A 25,660-nucleotide genomic window follows, 5' to 3' on the forward strand; every position below is an offset into this window, starting at 1 on the left:
CTTTGGGCTGCACTTTGGTATCTCCTTCCATCTCAATACTATAAATGTTCTCCCCAAAGTCACCAGTGACCTTCTAATTGTAAGATCCATTAGGCCCACTGTCAGTCTTCGTGTTCCTAGACGTCTGTGGCACCACATTTCTTGATTTAAGCCTTAAATATTAGACTGTTCCTTACCAGTCTTTCACATGGAATCTCTTTGTCAGCCAGCTCCTTAAAATGCTGGTGTTTTCCAGAGTCCCAACTCTGGACCACTCCTCTTTGCAGCCTATAGGCTGTGCTTGGGTGACCTCATTCACTTCCAAGGTTCTAACTTCTACCTATTGATCATGGCTACCAAATGTTATCTCCAGTTTTCACCTCTCTCAAGAACCTCAGACCCATACACACAAACATCTGCTGGTTATCCTTTGGATATCCCACAGGTCCTATCAACTAAACTTGATCTGTAACTGAACTCATCATCCTTCCTTTCTTTGTCTCTTTTGAAACTTACTCTTCCCATACATTGTACTATATCTCAGTTTATAGGAGCATCACCCAACAGACACCCAAGATTCCAATAGAATAGTCATGACAAACTCCGCCTCTCCTCTCTTCTCTTCATACCCCACATTCAATTCTTCACAAAGTCCTGCTGATTTTAAGTTCTCAGTGACTCCTGAGTTTATCTTCCCTTCTTCATCCCAAGCATTCTTGTCCTAGTTCTCATTCCTCATCTGGACTACTGCAGTATCCTCCCAACAGGTCAAATCCCTCATCCTCACTGCTTCCAGGATGAGCTACCTAAAACCCACAGTGGGCCGTGTCATTCAGTGGCAGAGACTGCTAGATACTCACTACAATCCTTTTTCCTCATCTTCCTGGGTGCACAATTAGATTACATTTTCCATCCACCTTGCTGTTTGGTTTGGTCATATGACTGAGTTCTAGACAATGGAAGTGAGCAGAATTGATAAGTGCCCCTTCTAGGCTTGGCCCATTAAACCTCCCATGGGAGTGCCTCTGTGCTCTTTTCCCTTTCTGACTGTGACTAGGATGGTGACCCCAGGGCAAATTTGAAGATGGGAGGATGGCAGAGCCATTGTCAGACTGGATTCCTAGCATCATTTTCTACTACCACCACTGCAGACATGGAATCACCTTGTATTATTATGCTGAGTGAGAAATCAATTTCTGGCGAACCATAACTTGTTTGGTTCTATTTGTTAACAACAGCCTAGCCTGTGTGTGTGTGTGTGTGATTTCTAATTACATACACATACTGTACACATATCATTCATACTTTATTCTGATACTGATCCCATATATATGCCTTTTATCATCTACACTTTCACACTCTGTTTGACCTAGCTTGTATTCTTCTCAAGGCCCACAGTGTCTTTAATGGTAGGTACTTTCAGACTTCATCTCCATTGGCTAATTAACAAAATCCTACAAATTAACTAGTAGCCTCAGTTTCTATAACTTGTTCTCCTTGTCTTTGAGTATGGACACACTGTCCAGACTGCTTTCTTGGATGCAGAACAATAAGCCTATTTATCTGTCCTTAAGGGATGCCCCATGCTTTTGGAAAGAAAGATACCTTTGGGTGGTACTACTTAAAAGGATATCATTCACAAAACCTAAACAGAACATTTTTATTTCAAAATATCTAGGCTGAACCCACTGCAGTAACATTATAGGCACCATTTGCCCCTGTGAACTCAAAAGTAACCATGGAGCCCTCATTGTTATTGTAAAGTACCTTCTTGTGAACTATGTGATTTTCTCATCTGTCTACCCAGGGTCACCACATAACTGGCATTGTTTTTATGTCATATGACCAAAGAAGAAACAAAAATAGCAGAAGGTAGAGAGAGTGGTGATGTTTTCTGATTTGCAAAGCAATGGATCATAGGCTATGAAGTCTGTCTGCTTGGGTTCAAATCCCTGCCGTGTCACTCATGAGTGTGTGTGATTCTGGCTAGCTACTTCACCTTTCAGCTCCAGTTTCCTTATCTCTACAATGGGGGCCAATATTACCAATCTCCTTGGGCTGTAGTGAGGATTCACGCATTCACATGAATGCATGTGAATTAGCATAAAATCATGCTATAAAGCATGGCACACATTTTATAGATGTTCATTGCCAACATCCTCCTCATCATTAAGAGCCCACTAGGACTTTCCTAATGGAAAGAAACCTGACTAAAATGTCAGGGATCATGAGACCCACTCCTCTCCTTTTTTTCAACAAATTGGATTACTCTTAAGCATGAAAATCTTTTCTCCTCCTGAACCTGGATTCTTTACTTCCAAATGGGGATAATAAGATGCCCCTCCATTGACAGAAAATGAAATGAATGTGATTCCACTTTAGAAATCAAAGTAAATCAATGTGAAACAGAGTTCAAATGCAAACAAAAAATTTTGGAAGTTTGAATACACCTATTTTTTTTTTGGCCAGTATAGTCAATTTCAGGACCAATGATGCTGATTAATTTACACAAAAGAATTTTATACAGCTAAATTGTTGATTGGTACTGAAATTCACTACAGAGACAGCAGATAAGAGCAGAAAGATTTAGAAGATTCATCATCCAACTGACATGTCCATAGACAAGTTACTTAACTGTTAAAAATCTTAGTTTTTCTCTACATAAATTGGTATAAACAAGACCCTACCTACTCCCCAGGACTGTCAAAAAGAGAAAATAGTAGACTACATATGGAAGTGGTTTGGAAATTAACATGCTTCATAAATGAAATATATTGTTATTTTATATTAGCTGTTAACACTTCTTTTTAGCTAGAGAGATGAGTCATGCATTGTCATCAAAAATGCTGAATGACATCAACATGTGATTATTTTGCCACAAAGTCCTCTTTTGCATTGTCAAGTTATTTTTAACAAGTTCAAATACTGTGCATTCGAAATTCAAGTGGGTGAGAAACGATTTTGATGCTTCAAAGGATGTAATTAGTTCTAGAAATGGAGAAACAAATATCTAGCCAAATTCCTCAAACCTGAAAACAGGGACCAACACTTTGTCATCATGTTTATTTTCTTCTTCCTCTATCTTCTAATCCTTTTAATAAGCCAAAAAGAATTTTTTTTTTAATACAGGCAAACACTGAGTCCAAAAAGAAAAGAAATGCTTGATACAGTGAACTATAGAATTCTTTTAAAGAAATTTGTCTTAGATTTCCATTCCAATTGTGATTGCTTGACAGGTTTAAACCAGAGTCTCAACACTGGTTTTCTGAATGAAATATGAATTCAGGTCCTTCCAGTGGTCCCTCTTCACAGCATCATTACAGTTTGTAGCTGGAAGGGACACTGGAGAGGAGCGGTGATCTACACTAGTTCCACTGTTCTGTAGATCAAAAGCAGGCTCAGAGAGACAGACTGAATTCTCCACTGTCACACAGCTGGCTGACTCAGGTCTCCTGATTTAATTCTAGGTTCTTTTCACTATATCTCACTACATTTGTTCTCCTTCCCTGGATTTTTTTTTTTTTTTCTTTCATTTTTGGAGTTAGGGAGGTGAAGAGGGAGGTGAGGGCATGGACCTGTTTGCTTCCCTTTTTTGTACATTAGACTATGTTTTACACAAGTCCATTTTGAAATTTGGAATGCAACACCCCTAGCTAATTTCCATATAGAATCAGGCCTGGGTAAGAAATAGAACTCCTACCTCGCTCCAGTTTCCAACGGTCCAGTACACAGGGCTGCGGCCCGTTGAGAGCTGCTTGTAATCCGAGGCATTCAGCAAAAACCCTTCAGCAATCAGACTTGTTGCGTCTTCCTCGGTCAGGACTGCTCCGGAACTCTGTGTTAGATTCATGTTGCTTGGAAGTTCTCGGGGGTGATGGTTTACTGGCTTTTCTGAGTATGCTGGCTGGTGGTCTCCTCCCAGAGGGAGTGGAGTGTCAGCTGGCTTTTCAGTGACCATCCCTTCAGCTCTGGGTGCACCATTTTTGAGAGTGGTGGGCCTTTGGCTGGGCACCAGTCCTTCCGACACTGTGCTGAAGGGTGGCCACAGGGGTGCCCCTCTAAGATAAGGTGTTGGCGGAGGTCCAAGTGGCATTTCTGTACTTCTTTTCACTGGAGCATCACTTCCAGGTACTCTGATCTGGGTCCATGTCACAGAGCTGTTCTCATCTTTGTTCTCAGGTTGTTCACGGTCTTCCCCTGAGCCACTGTGAATCTCCATTTCTGGCTCTTTGGTCAAGGGATTATAAAATGGAGTCACCTGCCATGTCACAGGATTGCTGGAAGTTGACAAATCAGAACCACTCATTGTTGTGACTACCAGGTCTCCCTCTGAGATGGGACCAGTGTCTGGATTGGAAACATTCTCTTCATTTGGCTGGGTACTCAAAGACCAGGAAGTGAGGATGGGCTGGGAAGTACTTCCAGTGGAAATGACATAATGGGAGTCCAGTTCAGTTTGGGTTGAACTATTCTGCCACTGTTTCCCATCCAGGTCTCCTTCTTTGGAGGCTGTGGTAGGACCAGGGCTGTTGATCATCAGAGCACTTGTGCTCATAGGCCCAGGCACTGTGGGTGTAGTCAGCACCCTAGGACTAGGTGTAGTTGGAGGGACGGGCTTGAAGGGGTCAGTTGTTGGTAGCTTTTTCCCATTGGAAATTGTGCCTTTGTTGGGTTTTAGAATTCTCCGGCTAGATGGGCACTGCTGGAGGCCACATAGAGCTCGGCTATTGGGTTTCCTTGTCACGTCGCAGGGCTCATTGTGGTTCTTGGCACACGTGACACTGCGAATCCGCACTCCGCCACCACAGGAGACAGAACACTGGAAAAGAGAGACGGCTATTAGTCTAGTTTGGTGGAAAGATGTGTTGGTTCTCATGCTAAGGTTTATGGCAAATCAGGACAGGCCCAGTAGAAACTGAACTGTGCAGCTAAAATCGTTCTCTATCTTTGTATATGGTTTCTGTGCAATTTTAGTTTCCCATGGAAATACGTATCTCCGGGAGACCAGCTAAGGCTCAGGACTAACCATTTACCTATCACAAACTGAAAATGCAAACCATGAAATAGTAAAACTGAAGTCTCCCTGGGCTATGACTGTTGGATGGTAGATCCACAAAGAGTGCAATGATTTAAACAGATCACCTAATTTTAAAAAAGAGATAGTAATATTATCTTCCCTAGGGTTTGATGCTATTAAATTAATGTAAACTGTTTACGTATTTTTTGGAATCTATTAATTTCATGATATGAGCCTTTCCCTTTATATCCATATAGCCACATAGCCTCACTCAGGCATCCTAAGCTCCATTTTCTTGCCTGTGTCAGATGGACTCAGATTAAAAACTAGACAATAACCATACTCACACATGTATACAGATCCAGGACCTTTTATGAAATTTAAAGGTGGGTAGTTAACCAAAGGTGGGGAGATACCATTTCCAAAGAGTTAGGGGGTCCTGTAGCATGGCGCTGATACACACATGGACGCCGTGGCAGGTCCCCCTCCCTAGTGGTCCCTTCAGGCTCTGTAGGGCACAGGCAGCTAGACTGCCTTTGGGGGAAACCTAACAGGACAGCCATTTCTCAGGATTCATGGTAAAGACTATGTCATCCGTCTTAGCAGCTGCAAACCACACATAGTTGCTACATAACACTAAATTTCTTGATATTTTGAAAAAAATCCGTATTTTTACCAAACTGCTCCATTTTTAGCCTTCCTTTCCAATGACATTTTAAGTTATCCACCAAATACTGGTTCTTGAACATGGACTGTTCAGGAGTCTGTGCTGACTGTTTCGCATTCATCTGTCTTACATCTCTGACCCTAAAGTAGCTTTCTTGAAGATGGGGACTACATAATGTTTCCTGGATTTCAAAGGGCTTCACAGCCATTATTCTGTGTGATACCCTGTGAGTATGAGCCCTGTGAGATTTATAGGGCTGTGAGATTTACAAGGCTGGAATTATTATTCCATCTCTTACAAGAGAGGAAGCTGACACCCAGGAACCTGCTTGAAAGGCTCTAAGTCAGTGGCAGAGTAAGAATTAGATTAATTCCATGCCCCTCCCCACCGACCAAAAAAAAACCCTAGCACAGCACAGTGGAAAGCAGTTTGTCTACTGAATTCACTTATTGACTTAACCAAACTTTTGATGTCTGAAAATTTACCCAAAGGCAGAAACTGTTTCTTATCCATAACTGAATTCCAGGATAGTTCTTGGGATACAATGATCACTTACTACATATTTATTACATGACTGTTCTACTTGGAAAATAATCAGGAATGGGAAAATTCTTCTCCCTGTGAACTTATGCATTTTTCAGCTTGAACTTCTCGCCTTCTCAAGTCCTGTTTTCAATTTCCCCTGTATTGGAAAATAACTTCCCTCTTTACTTTGTTCCAATCCAGCATAATCACTCACTGATGTATGATAGCTCTGTTGAAATCAGCATATTTGAAAAGCAGGAGAGACACGTGAGCACAGAAGACTGTGCAGCTCAGGGAATGTTCAACTGCAGGTTTGGGGTCAACCAATAAAGCTGTGAGTTTAAGATGTCAACAAACACTCAAATGCCTAGCTCTAAGACTGAACTTCCAAGTTCTGATATAATAATATTAATCTTTGGTGGGAACAGTGCTTCATGGACCAAGAAATGCACACTTATTTCCTACCAAATGGAGACTACCAGCTAAAGCTCTCAGATCCCAGTGGTGAGGAAATGGTTTCTTCCAGCACTTTCCACGACTCACTTCACTTTGGAGCCTGGGACAGGCAGGCTGGGGGTATTTATTTTCCTGGTTTACTACAGTATTTCTGCTCTTCTTGTGTATGGAGACACTTGATGCTCCATCCATTTTAGTCATCCTGAGTCACTTCTCCACTTGTTACATTCTGATCCCATCTCCTAGGGTTTTCAAATCTCCACTTTGTAAAAATGTATCAGTCTAACCAAATAATCCTCCATGTATGTCTGAACGTATTTCCACGATGGCAACCTCAGGTAGGCTCTGATCAAGAGGTGATTCATAAATGAGGACCTTGCTAGCACTAACGCCAACTATTCTCAAGCTGCAGCTGTACTCTGCTTTGGGTTTTCTTTCCAAGAAATGTCAGAGTAGACAAAGCTCATAGTAGGAAACTCTTTGATTTTTCTTTTCTTTCCCTTTTTTTTTGTTTATTTTGATTTGCAATGCCCCTAATACCCACAGACTTTACTGTACAACTTTACAAGCATTTCTAAAAATCCAAAAATATATGGGTGTGTGCCCTCCACCTCATGTTGAACTATGAAGTAAAAGAGCTATAAAACCTGTAAGAAATAGCTTAAAGCCCTCAATATGCCATTATTAACTCCATGCATGATGCAGGGACTAAGCCTCAGTGCTTCCTCATCTAGAAATTGAAAGTAATACTCACCTTTCCAGGCTGCTGTGAATATTATACAAGAAAACAACCTTAACATAGTACATAATATATAGAAGAAATTGGGAATTGGAAGTTATTATTATCACTGTTATAATATTGATGCTGATAATAACAATAGTAATAGTAATAACAAAGGGCATGGGGGTCCCCAATTTCTACTATCCTTGTGAAGCACAGACTGACACACGGACCTGTCTTAGGGCATGCTGTGAAGTGAGCAGGTGTCTGAGTAAAGCAGTTGTAGGCACAAGTCTAGAAGACACCTGTAAAGGCCCATATATCCCATGGGTTTATTGCTGGATTTTCTTTTAGATTCAGGTTTCCTAGGACTAATAGATGGATAAGTTTTTTATTTTTAATTTACAAATTACAAGTATTAAATAATCTTATTCACTGTGAACTTGTTCAGCCTAAAAGAATAAAGCAGGAGTAAATAATCACTATCTAGGTGGTTGCTTAATTAAAATACATTAGCTTTTGATCTTTCAAAACAGAAGATTATTCTAGAACAGAAATGCCAAAGTGGCAGCCTAAGGGCTACATGTGGCCCATTGGCATGTATTCTTTGGTCTGCTCAACCTCAAAACAAACAAGCAAACAAACAAAATACAAACACCAAATTAGTGGCCAACATTTAAAAATGAGCAGATGTCATATTAAAACTCCAGGTTTTTAGCTTCTCTTGAAAAAGCAGATGATCTGTAACTATTGCCCCATTCCAAAATGGCAATTCAAAACTTCATGAATGGATACCTGGGTCTGGGAGAGTTTATATGTTTTCCACCTACCATTCATCCCCATCTGCTTTCCTTACTCAGGAGACACGGAATCTTTCAAATAATGGATGGATGCCATTCCTTCACATTGGGCCATATTGTGCCCAGTGAGAGGGTCAGTGTTAACTATCTACCAAGTATATTGGGCCTAAAAACTCAGTTGCCTTTTCTCATAGTCACAGCAAAACAAGCAGTGTTGTTGTGCCTTCAGCCCATGCTTCTTCCAGTACATCTTCCAACTGTGTTTATCTCCTTAGAAGCTGTCAAACCCTTCAGATGAGATAAATGCAGGACACAAAGCCACACTTAGAACTCATCTCAACTGGTAGTTTCAGGATTCTCAAAACCAATTTCCGCTAGGATTATCTTACACCCTTACCTTATAATTTTGAACCTGGTACCAGGCAAATAGCTTGTCAATCTGTTTATGTCCTCCCTGGGAGTTATCTTGCCCTCATTTGCCATCAATCTTAGATTAAGGTCTCTGGGGGGAGCCCACTGAGAAAGAGGTCTGCTGCTAAATTAGTCAACTCTATCCATCCGAGGTGCACTGTGCAGTGGGGGGGACCCCCAGTTGGCTCAGAGCTGTAGTGCTAAGAGAGAGTTTATTCAAAGCCACAGTTGAGGTTTCTCAGAGAGCTTGGGCTAAAGGGATGAGCAGGGAAACAGCTAATGCTTTGGGCATAAAAACATTTAATGCATAGTCTCAGGAATTTATAAATGAATGATTGGACCTCATACTAAAACCATTTTGAAAGTAAGCTAAAACCCTTAGGTACCTGTTATTGGCTGAATTGTGTCCCCTCCAAACAAGATATACTAGAGTTGTAACTCTGGCTCACCCTCTTCACTCATACGTCAGAATGTGGTCTTATTTGGAGATGGAGTCTTTACAGAGGTAATCAAGTTAAAATGAGGTCACTAGGTTGGGCCCTAATCCAAACTGACCATTGTCCTCATGGAAAGGGTAAATTTGGATACAGAGACACACATATAGAGACAATGCCTCGTGAAGATGAAAGCAGAGATGAAGGTGATGCATCTACAAGCCAAGAAACACCAAAGATTGTGAGCAAAGCACTGGGGGTTAGGAGAAAAGCATGGAAAAGATTCTCCCTCACAGCCCCCAGAAGGAGCAAGCTCTGCCCACACACCTTGATCTTGGACTTCTGGTTGCTGTGAATGAAAAATGTTGCCTGCCATATCAGTAAACAAAGGATGTTGCAGCTGTCAAGCCACTACAGCCGGCCGATGGTGAGCCCTGAGGGGACTCAGGATGGGGAAGAATAGGATCCTGGCTGGAGATAGCTGAGGTGCACATCAAAGACATGCTTTCAATGAGCCTAGACTCCTGCATCTTCCCATACATAGAAAAGTGCTAAATTCCTTAACTTGAGATATCTAGTTTTCTTTAATTAATGGTAATCTTTAGATGTTCCAACTACCTGGTCTTTGTCACAAAAACCCCTATATATGTCAATCCCAGTCTCCCAATTTATCCCTCCCCCTTTCCCCCTTGGTAACCATAAGTTTGTTTTCTACATCTGTGACTCTATTTCTGTTTTGTACAACATTGTAAATCAACTATACTCCAATAAAAATTAAAAAAAAAACACAAAACCCTACATATCCTGGCTCGTCCCTTACCTCTTTGGAGCAGTCCCTCAGAGCTACCTGAGAGGCCGTGTCCCAGGCTTAATGCCTCAGTTTTGTCCACCAAATAAAACATAACTCTCGACTTTTAGGTTGTGCATTATTTTCAGTCAACATTACAAAAATGGTGAGACAATACATTTCTATTGTTTAAGACACCCAGTTTGTAGTACTTTGTTATGGCAGCCCTAGCAAATGAATACAGTACTCTAGATAATTAAAAACAAATCAGACATGATGCAGAGAATCAGCATGGCTCCAAATTGGTTTTCTGTGAGTAGCTGTTTCAGACAAGGGTGCTCACATGTGTTTTCCAGGAAACCTGGCAAAGCATGGGCTGCTGACATCTGGGAAGGACTGAGACGTTGGCACTTGCAGAGGTCCCATGCCAAAAGATCAGGCGGTCGAAGCTAAAGCATCAGGTGACCAGCCTCACAAGAGTGTCCTGGACCTTGAATGAATCTAGGAAATACTGAGGGTAAGCGACTCAGCGATGTCTCCTCACCTTCCATGCTCTGTCTCCCTTCAGTTTGCAGGAACTCCTATGGCCTTCACATGAAGTTTGTTTGCCTGTTTGTTTTATTTTTCATTTAGCTATAGATAAGCCACTGGCACTTGCTGCAGTGCCTTCTGTTTGAAGAGCCAGGAGAGCTTGTTTGTGAAACATTTAATCTATCTGGTCACTTGTGCAAGCCAACACCCGAGTGAACAGCTTTGCACTTAATACATTCTTAGTAGCTGGGCAAATTAATTGCTTTGTTCATTTGTTTGATTGTGTGCTTTGGTCAGGCACAAAAAGGGTGGATTAAAGATCTTTGCAGACCCTGGGCAGGTCTGCTTTCGGAGGTTCCACCCTACAGCCCATCAAATATATTTAAAAGCATCTCTAGTTTCAAGTGAAATATAATCTCCTTCTGTAAAAACAATTTGAAAGGCTTTTTATTCTTTTGCTTTTGAAAATAAATATTTGGTGAGGCCAACTCATTTAATTTATGAGTGGCTCTCATTTCTCAGCAATCATTACGTAGAGTCTGGAATTCCAGCAAAGTGAGAAAAGCCGATCTACAAATTGTTTCCAAACATAATACATTTTTTATGAATACTGAGAGCTGTCAAATTGTTACATTTTGCAGACTTCTGAGATGCTTTATGCCACAGCGTTCAGAGTAAAAGCGCTGTTGCCTGCCTTCAAACCCTAGCTTCATCACTTGGAGGCTGTGCGACCTTGGACAAGTTTCTAAATATCTCTAATGCCTCAGTTCCTTCACCCGTAAAATGGGGCTAATCAGGCCATTGTGAGATATTGTGCTAATACCTATAAAGGTGCTTAATATACATACTAAATGTTTGATGAATCTTTGCTTTTAATATGTAATTTAATATTGATTTCTGATTTTGCAGTGTCCTTTGCTTTACTGGAACAATACATTAGTTGTTTTCTTTCCCCGCCCCCCCCTCAGGTCTCAAACATTTTTGCAGGCTCATGAAAAACTTGCAGGCTCTAAGCCCTGTGCGTACAGCGCTCCCCGCCTAAAATGGCCCTGAGCTCAGGGAGGGAGTTAGATGAAAATGCAGGGGCCACCGATCAATTCTGTCAGGGGACTTGGGTGCCACTGACTGGACAAGACTTGCAAAATTAGAGTAGCGTGGAAAACAGACCCTTGTTTTCTTGCCTGATAATAAAGTTTCTATTTAGTGAATGCTTACTATTTGCTAGGCACTATGTGAGGGGCTCACATGGATTATCATCAAACCTTACAATAACTCTTGTCTTTCTAAATGAGTAAAGGCTGGGAGAGGTATAACACTAGCTCAGTTAGGGCTTGCCAGAGCTGGAAAACCTTGACAGGGAAGGGCAGCTCATGGATTTCCCTCTTCTGCTTTCCACCTCGGTCAGCCCAGGGAGGACAATTCTACAGGAGTCTAGGAGCCTCACAGTTCTTGGGTCTTTTGACACACTTACATTATAGCTTTAGACTCATCCAGAGTGACCCAAATGGCCCAGTACAGACCAAGTGATCAGGTATTGCTGGAACACTACTTTTCATCAATTAATGTTGATCTCAAGACAAAATCCAGACCATAAATACTATGTGTAGCAAGAATCACTACTATATCATCTCTTAAAAAAGTATCCCAGCATAGAATGTCAAAGACATTCAGCATATTTCAGCAAAGCTCATTAGAGGGCTAATGTGTACAGACATTAGCAAGACAGCAAAGGGAAGAAAGGAAGACCCCATTCAATGAATATTTTGATGCTGATTTAACTAAAAGCACCTCTCCTGACGACATCTCTTGAATGAAGGCAGCGGCTCAGCCTCTCTGTGGACGCTGGAAACTGTATTCCATGTCTGCTGTCACTATACTATAGAGTGGCCTCTGTTTGGAACAACAGACTTGCATACTTGTCACATCGTGCCAACTTTTCAGGCCCCTGTTCTCCAGTAAGGCACATCATTTTGCTCCCCAGAAACACAAACACAATGAAAAGAATTCCTCAGCCAAATATGTAATTGCAGTCCTCTGAAAATACGTGAATATTCTGGCAATTAGTAAATTCTACGTGACAAGAATTATTAACTGCTTTGGATGCAGCCAACGCACTTTTGGTAAACAGATTTAATGGACCAGTCACAAGACCCCATTCAGCCTCATTTTGACAACACTGTAATTTACGGCAATCAAGGTTGGCAGTGGACTAACAGGTCAGGCCAGCCACAGGCTGTGACTGTACCTTCCAGGAACAGCAGGGGGGACATTCTGGCCTATTACTGATGTGTGCACACGCATCAGTAACACGCCTGTATTAGGCTGTAGGTATGTTTTCTTTACGTGTATACCTTTGTCTTTTCTTTCTTGGGGTCCTAGCTCTCCCATTTGATAAGTTCTTACAATAAAGGGACTATATCTTTTCTATTTTCACCCAGGTGCTCCAGAGAATATTCTGTACAGAATTAGAAACTAAGTAAACCTAAACTGTGACTACGAGCTAATGAAATAGTTTTAGAAATAAGGTTATCAAAATGGTTGTATTCAAATGAGTGTTTTCTGCTTTCAAATAGTTATCTTCAGAAATGGAACCTCTGCTTATACAAAATTTTGAATTCTTCTTTAGATAAGCTATAAAAAGCAATTGCATTTATTTATAATCAAGTATCACTTTAAACACAAAGGTTTTATCCAAATGGATCAGATTACTCCTTTGTCCATCAGACTTAATTCTAATCAACTTTCTGTGGCATTCTCCCAAATCAAATATTCTCCATTTCTCTGAAGGTGAGTCTAAGAGGAATTCCTAAGACTCTGGTCAATGGTAGCATTATTGTGGAAACCATGTGGCTTCCCAAGGAAGCTCATAAGAAGTCAGCATCCATCAATCAATTCTGACCTGTTGGTTTTACAAAATCATTTATTTTCTAGTCATTCCTTAGGTAACTGACTGAAATACACCACACATAGGGAAGCAGAGCAAGGCCCCTGGAGACTCCAGCACCCTTGGAGAAAGCAGAGGTCTACTTCTACTACAGACTCTGGGAGCACAAGGCCTGATAGTTCCGGGTCCCATGGTGACCCAAAGAAAATTAAAGCCTGGGAGTCTTTCATGACCTCCTAGCCCATGAATTTCTAATTATATGCAGAGAATTAGATCAGATTAATCTTGGGGAAATGCAACACTATTTGAATTTATGTGGCTAATACTATTACATGTCCTAAACCTTGATCAGGATTGAATAGATGGATGATGTGAGGGGCTTCTCCAAGTGGCAAGTAAACTTACTGTCTATCATGCCAAGAAGAGTGACCCGCCTTTGGTTTTTTAGTATGAAGCCTAACTACCAGTAAATGTTTGACAAACCAACTCTTGGGGTAGGTGGGGGAGCCCTGATTTGCTGCCAATGGTTTAATAATGGGCCAGCAAAAATCCTGAGGATTTTTCAGTTATCTGTCGTGAGTCTGAGCGAGCAAGATCCAGCTCATCCCTGGCGGGTATTTGACCACTGGGCAGGCGAGAGGAAGATCGTGTGAGAATGGAAAACAAGCACGATAGGATACTGGGAGGTGGGAAACGCAGGAAGTAGGCCAGAGGTTATAAACGCTGGCCATTGTGCACTTCTACCCCGGGTCACTTTGGATTAGTTAGTGAAGAGGACTGGGTGGGGGGCTGACGAAGCATGAGTAACGCTGGCCTTCCTTTTGACCCCTGAGCTCACCTCACTCCAGTTGCCCAGCGTCCAGTCCGATGGACACGAGATGTCTCTGTTGCAGGAGGTGAGGGTCTTGGGCTTCAGCAGGTGCCGGCAGTCGCGCGCCGGGAGCGCCTGTTCATCAGAGCCCACGGTCCGGATGCACAGCACTGTGCGCTTCTTCTCTCCACGGGGCCCACATGTCGCCGAACATGCTTCCCACTCCCCTGCCCACCACCTGCAGACACACAGGGACACGTGAGAGAAGATCGCCCGGAGGAGACACACATTCAGTTCAGCCACTGGCAAGAAACTGGGAGCAGACGCTCTGATTACAGAACTGGGAGGTCCCTGAAGATGCTCCAGCCCAGCAGAGGGAGCTCTGTGGACAGGGCCACGGCTAGACTGTCCAATCACAGCTCCGGAAGCCAGCAGACTACTTGGCATAAGTAGATGCTAAGTAGTGATGTCTGTAAATGGAAAAAAGAAAAAGAAAAAATCCCTCTCTTTTCAGTCAAGAAAACTGAGGTCCAGTTTTCTGTTGTGCAACCTCAGGAAAGTGTAGGCCTTACTCTCCACATCTGTTAAATGGATGTAATGACACTGACTTTAGATGAGTGATGTGGATGAAACGAAACAGCAGTTTATGTACAGTGCATAGGACAGAGCCTGACATAATACAAACTCGATCATTTGTAATTATTGTTCTTCGGACTTCTGCTTTTGACTAAAAGAATCCAATCAGAATCTAAGTCTCCTGTTTCTATTTCAATGTGTTATTTATTCTTTGGTGTTTAACATCTGGCCATCTGGTGTGGACAAAGAGCTAATATTGGAACCATATGATATGACACCAAATAAATGCCCACTCTATTATTCTAATTACTCTGTCCTACCTCTGACATTTCTAAGGGAGGCCAGACAGACTATCGAATAGATCAAATGCCATTCTGGAAGGGCCTTAATGTGAGCTGACTGAAAGTCTAATTTATCTAGTTACTTGCTACGTACAAGGCTTTCTGCTATGTCACTGCAAAGTGATAACAGACTTCCTTGTTTCTCTTTCTGAAATTTCCTCCACAGTCTCCTGGGGACATCTTGCATATGTTTGTCCCTAGTTTAAAGTGAAACCCATCCTCTTTATTTCCCTGCAAACGTCTTCCAGGCCCAGGACTCAGGAGCTATTGCCAAATTGTTCTCTGTTGTCCATCTCATTGTTTTCAGTGTCTGCCATAATCACACCTCTTCTAGGAGATTTATAACAGAAGACTGTTTACATGCTCTGAGTGATTGGTGAGAAAGACAATAAATATAACATGCAAAGAACTCAGCAGGACAAAAGGCCAAGCGCACCCATTTATTCACCCCCAATAAGACAACCTTTCTGGTTTCATCAGCATAGAATCAACAACAACTTAATATGACTTTTTCCATTTTTGCCATTGATTTTTCTCTTGCCAAGAAGTCCATGACACCTGTCAAACCTAACGTACAATTGGATAATTGATCATGCATTGTCTTGGATTGTTTGTTAGTCCCTACAATTAGTCAATCTTATCATTCCAGTTACTTTGTAAAAGTCCTAAGGACTGGGTCTCTATCAGTGATTCTCACTGTATCACCACCTGGAGAGCTTTAAAAAAGTTATCAGTGTTCAGGCCCCATTGCTATATTGGATGGCCAGAATCTCTTGGGCATAGGGCCAAGGTATCAGTGTTTTTTAAGAGTTCTTCGATGACTTTCATATGAAGTCAGGATTAGAAACCACTGGTGTTATGATACCAAATAAATGGATTTGATTATTTATCTTTAAATTTTCCTACCAAAAAAAATGGACACTGTGGTTTTAGTATGAATTACGTATAAAACAGAACTGTGTGTGTGTGTGTGTGTGTGTGTTTCGAGACCCTCAAAGAACCTGTAGTTACCCTGGAAAAGTTTACTATAGTTTGGAAATCAAGTACAAAGATCTGTATCTTCTACCCACACCCATACCAGTGCTTGCTCAGGAATCTCTGACTACCAATAAACTAATAAGTTACAAAAATTAACTCTTTCTAACCCTCATTGCTCAGAAAACTGAAAGTCCTAATCTGAATTTGTTAAACTCTTGCTCAGAATAGTAATTTCCTTAAAAATATCAATTTTTATAACTACTATCTTTGTACTAATCTTTTCCCTAATAGCATTTACGTACATCCCAAAATCCAATTAAATTGGCATTCCACATTCCAACATAACAATCTTTATTACAATATAGGCACTATTGCTTCCTTGATCTTTATACACTGTGTATCCACATTCTCACCATATCCTGTTCATTCCACCTCATTTTCTCTAGCTTGCTTGTTGTCTCCCATGCACACTATGCTCATTCCTCTCCCACCTCTCATGGACTTTTCCCAGTCTCAGTGACCCCATTCCCTTCATTTAGATTGGTGGTTCTCAACCAATGGAGATTCCCACAGCCACCTCCCCAGGGGACATTTGGGAATGTCTGAAGACATTTTTGGTTGTCACAAAAGAGGGTGGAGGTGTGCTCTTGGCATCTAGTGGGCAGAGAACAGGGATGCTGCAAAATATCCTACAATGCACAGGACACTCCCCACGGCAAAGAATTATCCAGCCCAGAGTGGCTCTAGTGCTGAGGCTGGGAAACCTGGGTTTAAATCATGAGCCATTCTTTTGGCATTGAAACCTACATGCAGCTGCCAGGGTGGAAAGAGTTTACGGAGTTGGAGTTTATGGAGCATTTTGATATGCTGGGCACCATCACAGCTGTAGGCTAGCAGAGCTTTACTTTGCTGTAAACCAAAGTTCAGAGAGAGGTCCATATAAAGAAGAGACTCAAGTGACCTCTTTCTGGAGTCAGATACACTTTCAATACCAAAGAATTTCTTTCTTGACAGGCTATTCCATCCTGGAGTGTGCTGCACAAGACTTTCATTCTGAAAGCCATTGACCATATAACACATATTTCTTTATATATAATATATGTATATATTTTTTAAAATTTTTTAATTTTAATTTTTTGGCTACGTTGGGTCTTTGCTGCTGTGTGTGGGCTTTCTCTAGTTGCAGGGAGCAGGGGCTACTCTTCGCTGCGGTGCGTGGGCTTCTCATTGCCATGGCTTCTCTTATTGCGGAGCCTGGGCTCTAGGCGCGCAGGCTTCAGTAGTTGCAGCACGCAGGCTCGGTAGTTGTGGCACGCAGACCCCACTAGTTGCGGCATGCGGGCTCTAGGGCGTGCAGGTTTCAGTAGTTGTGGCACGTGGGCTCAGTAGTTGTGGCTCACAGGCTTAGTTGCTCCGTGGCATGTGGGATCTTCCTGGACCAGGGATCGAACCCGTGTCCCCTGCATTGGCAGGCGGATTCTTAACCACTGCACCACCAGGGAAGTTCCCAACACATATTTCTTATGTTTAGATTACCAGAAGCTTTTATTAAATCTTTAAAATCTGTCTTAAGTACCCATTTGGGAAAGAACACAGAATGTCCAAATTGGATGTAGAGACAAATTATTACTGAAGGACAATAAACCAGAAATAAAAGATTAAATCTTGCACATGAAATCATTTTAGGAGGGGGAAATGACAGCTCTGAATGATGGGTATGAACTTCTCAGATAGCATGAAAATTAGGTGATAGAGGAAGATATTGCAACTTGAAATTCATATCCAAGGAAACTACTGGACTAAGCTTTCAAAAACAAATAATATTAACACAGTCATCGACATTTATTATTTATTCTTTAAAAAAGCAAATTAACTTAATTTCCTTTCTTTAATCCCCTTGTGAGTTTGCAGGCATGATTTAGCTTTGAAGTTAGAACTTTCTGCTTGTTTATAACATTTTCATTGTGTTTTAATGTGTGAGAAATATTGTAAATTTTGGGAATCTGATTTTACCAAAAGCTGTTCATCCTGAGATCCTGGGCAGCAACAAGGTGTACTAGCACCAGCATAGAATTCTCAGTAGACCAATCTAGGTTCAAATCTAGACTCTACCACTTATTGCTAAGTGACTTGGGAAAATTTTTGTGAAGACTTTAGTGTCCTCATCTGTACAATGACATAAAAGTATCTACCAATCAGGATTGCTAACATGAATAAATTGTTTGGTAATATGCAAAGGGCTTGAAACAGAATGGGTTCTCAATCCAGAAATTACGCTCCTTGGTATTTACCCAAAGGAGCTGAAAACTTTTTGTTCACACAAAAACCTGCATATGGATGTTTACAGTAGCTTTACTCATAACTGCCAAAGCTTGGAAGCAACCAAGATGTCCTTCAGAAAGTGAATGGATATTCAATCCAGACAATGGAATATTATTCACACTAAAAAGCAATGAGCTATCAAGCCATCAAAAGACACGGTGAAACCTTAAATGCATATTACTCAGTGAAAGAAGACAATTTGAAAGGTTATATACTGTATGATTCCCACTATATGGCATTCTGGAAAAGGCAAAACTATGGAGACAGTAAAAAGATCAGTGGTTGCCAAAGGAGGGAAGTAGAGATGAACAGGCAAAGCACAGAGGATTTTTAGGTAGTGAAAATACTCTGTATGATAACACAATGATGGGTACATGTCATTATACATTTGTCAAAACCCATAGAATGTACAACACCAAGAGTGAGAACCCTATGGTAAACTACAGACTTTGGGTAATTATGATATGTCAATGTAGGTTCATCAATAAAAAAGTAAATAAATAAAGCAAAAGAAAAAAGTAAAAATAGTGGGTTCTTAAAAATTGTTAGTTACTTCTCTACCACCTGGGAACACTAACCACCCTCTACACCCTGACTTTATCATGAATCTTTTGGGAAGCTGAAATGCAATCATAAAGAAGGACTTCTGTAAATTAACCATTATGTTGGAATATTTCATGGCATTCTATTTAGCTTAACATATGCTACTTCAGAATGCATTTTCAAAAATTGTACCTGTTATGTGCTGTATTTACTTAACATTTTCAGGAGTCAAATATCTCTAACCAAGTTAGAGAGCCTTATCTATTTCAACAAAAATGAACTGCATAAGAGAAGCACCATAGGTGAATTTGCCAGTTGTTATTTTGATAAAGATTTAGTCCAGATGCATTAAATAAACAAATACAGATTCAGGGAAAAGAACACATATACAATACTAGGACAAATAAATATTAAAAATGAAATTTCAATAAAATTAGCTAGCTGGGATCAAGTAGAGGTACCATAAATTTTAAACATAAATGTATGTATGTATGCATGTAATTTTGTGTGTGTGGTGTGTGTATCATCTTCAGTATAAAAAAAAAAAACAAGGGCATACATTTTACTTTCCAGTTTAAAAAAACCACTACTGGGGGACTTCCCTGGTGGTCCAGTGGTTGAGAATCCACCTGCCAATGCAGGGGACATGGGTTCAATCCCTGGTCCAGGAAGATCCCACATGCCGCGGAGCAACTAAGCCCATGTGCCACAACTACTAAGCCTGTGCTCTGAAGCCTGCGAGCCACAACTACTGAGCCCACGTGCCACAACTACTGAAGACTGCGTGCCTAGAGTCCGTGCTCCGCAACAAGGGAAGCCACTGCAATGAGAAGCCCGCGCACTGCAACGAAGAGTAGCCCACGCACAGCAATGAAGACCCAATGCAGCCAAAAAAAATAAATAAATAAATAAAAAATAATAAATTAATTATAAAGTTAAAAAAAAAACAACACCACTATTGGGATCATTAATATCCCTCTCTGAAGGCTGTGCCTTTAGCCTGAGGTCTGAACTGGGTAAATTCAGCCTTGATCTGCTAATTTGTTGATCTCGAAGTATCACAAGCTGGAGCCCATGCATTAATCATGTACAGAAACTCAAGAAACTCGGAACTTGGGAAATAGATACCAGACAGAGAGAAATCAAAACAAAAAATGCTACCAAATCATAAGGATTTAAAAAGACTTGTCAAATTGCATATGCTTTGCTCTTCTTCCGTAAGTATAATCTTCAAATTGTTTAGAGGGAATCGGAGGAAATTATGTTTCCAACACAACAGCAGAAACTGGAAATAGGATGGATTGTTTTCCTCTCTTGAAGTACAATGGTGTAGAATGGCAGAAGCAGCAGCTGCAAAAATGATCACCAGCTCACCAAGAAAACCTGGGCACCGGCTGTCACACTTGTGCTGACTGGAACAGCACAGTGACTGCCCGGTAACCTGGTTCCAGGTATTTGCAGCCGTCAGCACTTCCATTCCAACTGCCGGGGCTTCATTACTGATCTTGTGGGAGGAGGTTGTGTAATTGGTCCATTCCAAAATTTTGCTCTGAATCAACAAACTGCATCCATGCACTCAGCTTAGGAAGCCATCCAGGAAAACAAAAACCCAAAGTATTGTTTACCTTGTTCTAACAACGCCGCTCTTAGAACTGAGAGATAAAGAGATGTCAGGTAACCACAAAGCCCCAGGGAGGACAGGGACCATAGACAGCGATGAGGAGGCAAGGCGCTAGGACGGCATCAGATGCCTGCCTGCTGGTCCCAGCCCTGACAGCAACAGGTCCGTCTTGCTGGTGTGCGTGTATCTCACATAGCCCTCCTGGCTGTTAGCTTCCTTAGGAAGTGACATGTTTGTGTTACTTCAGAAAATCCTTTGCCACATGCTCTGAGGAAACCCTAATCACACGGTTTTCCAAGCTTTGGTGCTTCTTTGACTTGGTGGAGGGATTGCCGCTGCTCTCCCCCTGCTTTTACATTCTGCTTACATTAATTAGCATGCTGCCTCTGTTAGTTTCCTAGGGCTGCTGTAACAAATCACCACAAACCAGGTGGCTGAAAACAACAGAAATCTAGTTTCTTGTAGTTCTGGAGGCCAGACATCCAAGTCAGCATTACTGGGATGAAGTCAAGGTTTTGGCAGGGCTGTACTCCCTTCGAAGGCTCTAGGGAAGATCCATTCCTTGTCTCTTTTCAATCTCTGTTGGCTGCCAGCACTCCCTGGCTTGTGGCCCATCACTCCAATCTTTAGGCCAGTGTCTTCAAATCTTTCTGCTCCAATTTGCTTCTCATGTGTGTGTGTGTGTGTGTGTGTGTGTGTGTGTGAGAGAGAGAGAGAGAGAGAGAGATAGAAAGTTCCCTCTGACTGTCCTATAAGGACACTGTGATGGAATTTAGGGCCCAAGTGGGTAAGCCAGCATAATCTCATTTCAAGACCCTTTAACTTAACCACACCTGCAAAGACCCTTTTCCTAAATACGGTAACACTTGCAGGTTCTGGGGACCAGGATGTGGATATCTTGGGGGCTAGTTTTTAGCCACCATATGACTACACTCAGGGCCAACTTCAAGTCCCCAGAGCTCAGCCTGTATCACTTAAGAATTCCTCTATCAAGGCTCCTCCTCTGCGTCTACCAGGCTACAGCCTCAGCTCACCTCCTGTCTGCCAGCCTCTGGACTCTTGCCCCAGTATCTGTCTCCTTCTAGTGCTGGTTGTATCTTTTTTTTTTTTTTTAATAAATTTATTTATTTATTTATTTATTTTGGGCTGCATTGGGTCTTCATTGTTGTGCGTGGGCTTTCTCCAGTTGCAGCGAACGGGGGCTACTCTTTGTTGCGGTGCATGGACTTCTCATTGTGGTGGCTTCTCTTGTTGCGGAGCATGGGCTCTAGGCAATTGGGCTTCAGTAGTTGTGGCTCACGGGCTCAGTTGCTCCACGGCATGGGGGATCTTCCCGGACCAGGGCTCGAACCTGTGTCCCCTGCATTGGCAGACGGCTTCTTAACCACTGTGCCACCAGGGAAGTCCCTAGCACTGGTTGTATCTTATTATAGAGTCACCTTCAACTAGAAAGTTTGTAATTAGAATGCAGAGGTAGGTAAAGATAACCACCCTATAGGAACTGAATTCTGAAAATAGTGAAGCCAAGATTTTAGCTACAGGTGAATAAGAAAATGTCAGATACCGATTGATGTCTCTTCTAAAAGAGAGAGCTGCTACAATCTTTCCACAATCTTCTTTGACCGTGTTGCTTTTATGAACACGGCTAATATCCCCAGCTATACCTGGCCCCAGCAGGTGAGTGCCTGCATCAAATCTTCTGGTGCCCACCACACCTAGCAGAGTGCTTGCTTTGCCTCAGACACAGGTTGAGTGAGGGGTGAGGTGCATGCCTCTTTGAAGAGTCCGCTGTATGTCGCCCTGCTGCAGGCTTAGAGCTAGTTAGCCTTGAGTATTAGGAGCTCTGCCTGGAACCAGGTACCCAGACACGTATCTCTTATTATATCACAATATCACAGTGCTCAGTAAATGGTAACTGTTATACGGTTATTATACCTGTCGTATCTCTCATGGAAAATAATGAATGCTTAACAAATGTCTGCTGGTAATATTAAGGCCCAGGCAGACTAAGTAAAATAATAAAAATGAGAACCTGAACCCCAGGGATAAAATTAGCTTCAAGAAATAAACAGCTGTGGTTTTAAAAAGGTAGCCACTCCCCAGGGAGGGTGGCTTTGAAAAGTGAGGTGAGAATCCCAGGCGTGTATGTAGTGGTAGTCAGCTAGTGAGGGCAAAAGGAAGCAACTGGTCACAGTCATTAACTCTGAGGGAGAATAAGTATGCTGGAAGCACATAGCATGGTAGGCTATTGATTAGATAAGGCTAGCGATAAGAAACGTTCCTCTTTCCTGGCTCGTTCTTCCCTAAGAAGGATTTATAGAAACTGCGATTACATACAAAACTTAGAGGGGCCAAATCCTGTGCTCAAGTCCCTAGTTCTTCCCAGCAAGAGAGTTACAGGGAAGAGCGGCAGCGAGGTGAGGGGACAGCAGCACCCCTGTCCTGCCTCAGTGGAGGTGGGTCCAGCTCTGGACCTCACAGCCCGCTTTGTACCTGGAAGAAACCACAGAACTGGAGAGAGAATCAACCTGACTGAGATGAGAACTCCCTGGCCTCTGGGACCTCGCGTTCGAGCCTGTAAGAGACTGACACTGTTTGCCTTAACTGACTTGTCTAGACTCTTCTTTTTGACCTACTTCTCTGGCATTTATCCCATTCTTCCAGCTCTTCTTTAGAATTCAGCCTGTCACTTGGTAGATTGATTATGCCAACTAGCTCCCTCCCCTTAAACTGAACTCTTCTTAATATGTCTTCTTGGGACTGGAGTGGAATCTGCAAGTGAACTACATCCCTGTTTAAGGACAAGAGAGAATGAAGACACTCCCCAGAATTAATTATTTCTTTCCTTTCTTCTCTCTTTTCTTTCTCTCTCTCTTTCTTCCTCTTCCCCACCCCTCTTTCTCTCTCTTTCTAACAAAAGCCCCTCATAATAACATCCCAGCTACCTTCTAGAATCTTGAACCAATACGATTAGGAGCAAGTGAATACCTGTATAACAGTGGTTCTCAATCAAGGGTGTTTGTGCCCCCAGGAGACATATAGCAAACAATGTTTGGAGACATTTATGGTTGTCACAACCTGGATGGGGAAGATGGAATGCTACAAACATCTAAATAGACGCAGGCCAGGGATGTTGCTAAACATTCTGCAATGCACAGGACAGCCCCCTACAAGAAAGAATTATCCAGCCCCAAATGCAGCAGTGCTGAGTTGGAGAAAGCCTGGTCTGTATGTCCACTCTTTCAGGCAGCGATCTGAAGGTGTCAGCATGTAATCTGGAAGCTTCTGTTGCACTGGTTGGTAAATGCTCTTGGAAAAGCCAAGCCCAATTAGCTAAAGAATTTTTGGATGATTTACATACCATTCTCTTTAACAGCGCTTTGGGACTTAAGTCTTACCAAATAATTAAACACAGATCACACAAGCTTTGTAAGAAATACTGCTCTCTGGGGAGAAAATGTCCCTTTCACAGCTTGTCACAGTTTCCAACAGCATAGCCACAGAAACCTGTGACAGCTTTCCTGTATTTATTCTAATAACAAAGCCACACAGCCCTCTTGCAGCACCGAGCCCTGGATTACTGTTAAACCAGCCACCACTGTAGGCACACACAGATCTCCAGCTGTTACCGACACTTACCTGGGTGGACAATCCTTTTCATGGCACTTCTTCTGTCTCCCATTGGGTTGTGTTTCTGGGTCACAGAACGTAGCTTTCACCATCCCGCGACCCTTCTTCACGCAGTGGGCAGTCTGGCGGCGTATACCTGAGAGTCAGGAAGAACGGTTCACATATATTAAATCCCAAGCCTACATTCTCAGTGTCAGGTGAGGCCCCTGGTCATGCCTACAGCTGATGGGAAGGCTGTCCATAAAGTATTTGGTTTTAACGTAGGGATGAGGAATGGGGACCTGTTATTCTCTCTGCTCATGCTGCAGAAGGCAATGGGTGGAAAAGATCTTGCTTAGGAAGGACCACGGATAATATAGGCAGATTAATATATAGTCTAATATAAAGATTACAATCTAGCTTTGGAGACAAGACTAACACACATATGACAAAAAAAAAAAAAAACCAGGAAAAAAAAAGGTGAGATTTATATAATGAAAGCAGATACCATCACCAGTTGTTGTAACACAATCATACATTATTATTTTAATGAAGGAATGGAGGAGTTGGGCGCTTTATATTAGTTGGAGTTCATAAACTCTGAAAGACAGGAATAAAATTCAAAATAATGTTGTGAAGTTTGAGAGGTTATGTTTTTTAAAGTAGAGGGTTTTGATAGCAGGGATTGATACTACTGCTGCTTTCTGAAATCGGGCTGGTAAGTAAGTAAGTAAGAGAAGCACACAGGAATGGCCAGGTCCACAGGCAAACAAAGCACATGGGCGGGCTGGATTTGACTTTGGATATATAACAATAGTTAACACATGTGGTGCTTGCCTTGCCCAGGGCACTATTTGAAATTGTATATGTGTATGTGTATGTGTGTGTGTGACTACCTATATATTCCCGAGACAAATATATATACATATATAAGTGTGTGTGTGTGTGTGTGTGTGTATAATGTAGTACCTATTATCCATCATGATATATAATGACTGAAACCGCACAACAATTCAATGAAGTCAACACTATCATTACTGCTATTAGACAGAGGAGGAAACGGAGGCACAGTGAAGTCACATAGGTTGAGAAGGGAACAGAAAGGATCACTGGCTTTGCTAGCAGCTAGGACATCATTAGCAAGAGAACGCAGAGGAGTGGCCAGAACCTCACGGACTAAGAGGTAAAGGGCAGTGAGAAAGAGAGTCATCAGCTCTCCCGAGAGGGCTAATGCTTTTTTCCATGTGAAATGTGAAAGGCTGGGTGAGAAGACTGAAGACGGAGGCCCCGGGGATGGTGCCATCAGTCTGCACGGAGGGGGGCACCCTGAGCTCTCAGGGCATCCAGGCCTTGAGTGGGCTCACTGGTGAAGCCCAGAATTGGAAAGGCCACGAGTGCACCAATAAGCTAGTCACCTCCTCACTTCAGTGCCAATGACCTGGAGGGGCTTCCCCACAACCACAAGGCTGGTGGGACCCGAACTGGGGCAGCTCCCCTACCACCTACCACCTCACACTCCCTCACGTGGACTCCTCCAGTCTCCCGGGCTGGCTCGCATACTCAGATGCCAGAGATTGCATCTCGCCATTTAAAAATGTCAGAGGGAGTTGCAGAACAGTAAGTGAAGCCTTTAAAATGAATCAACGA

At 42.2% G+C, this 25,660-nt stretch overlaps 1 protein-coding gene across 2 annotated transcripts in view; it reads right to left on the reverse strand.

Moving 5' to 3' along the window:
- ADAMTS12 (ADAM metallopeptidase with thrombospondin type 1 motif 12) overlaps positions 1 to 25,660 on the reverse strand; it is a 387,476-nt gene that overhangs the window by 71,187 nt on the left and 290,629 nt on the right. For both annotated transcript variants that reach the window (XM_059916187.1, XM_059916186.1), the window contains exons 17-19: positions 24,044 to 24,170; positions 14,051 to 14,261; positions 3,680 to 4,798 (exon numbers count right to left, since the gene is read on the reverse strand). In XM_059916187.1, coding sequence (XP_059772170.1) covers positions 3,680 to 4,798; positions 14,051 to 14,261; positions 24,044 to 24,170 — 1,457 coding nt within the window. The remainder of the gene's footprint in view (positions 1 to 3,679; positions 4,799 to 14,050; positions 14,262 to 24,043; positions 24,171 to 25,660) is intronic.

Source organism: Balaenoptera ricei, chromosome 3 (genome assembly GCF_028023285.1).
Source record: "Balaenoptera ricei isolate mBalRic1 chromosome 3, mBalRic1.hap2, whole genome shotgun sequence".
Lineage (NCBI taxonomy): Eukaryota > Metazoa > Chordata > Mammalia > Artiodactyla > Balaenopteridae > Balaenoptera > Balaenoptera ricei.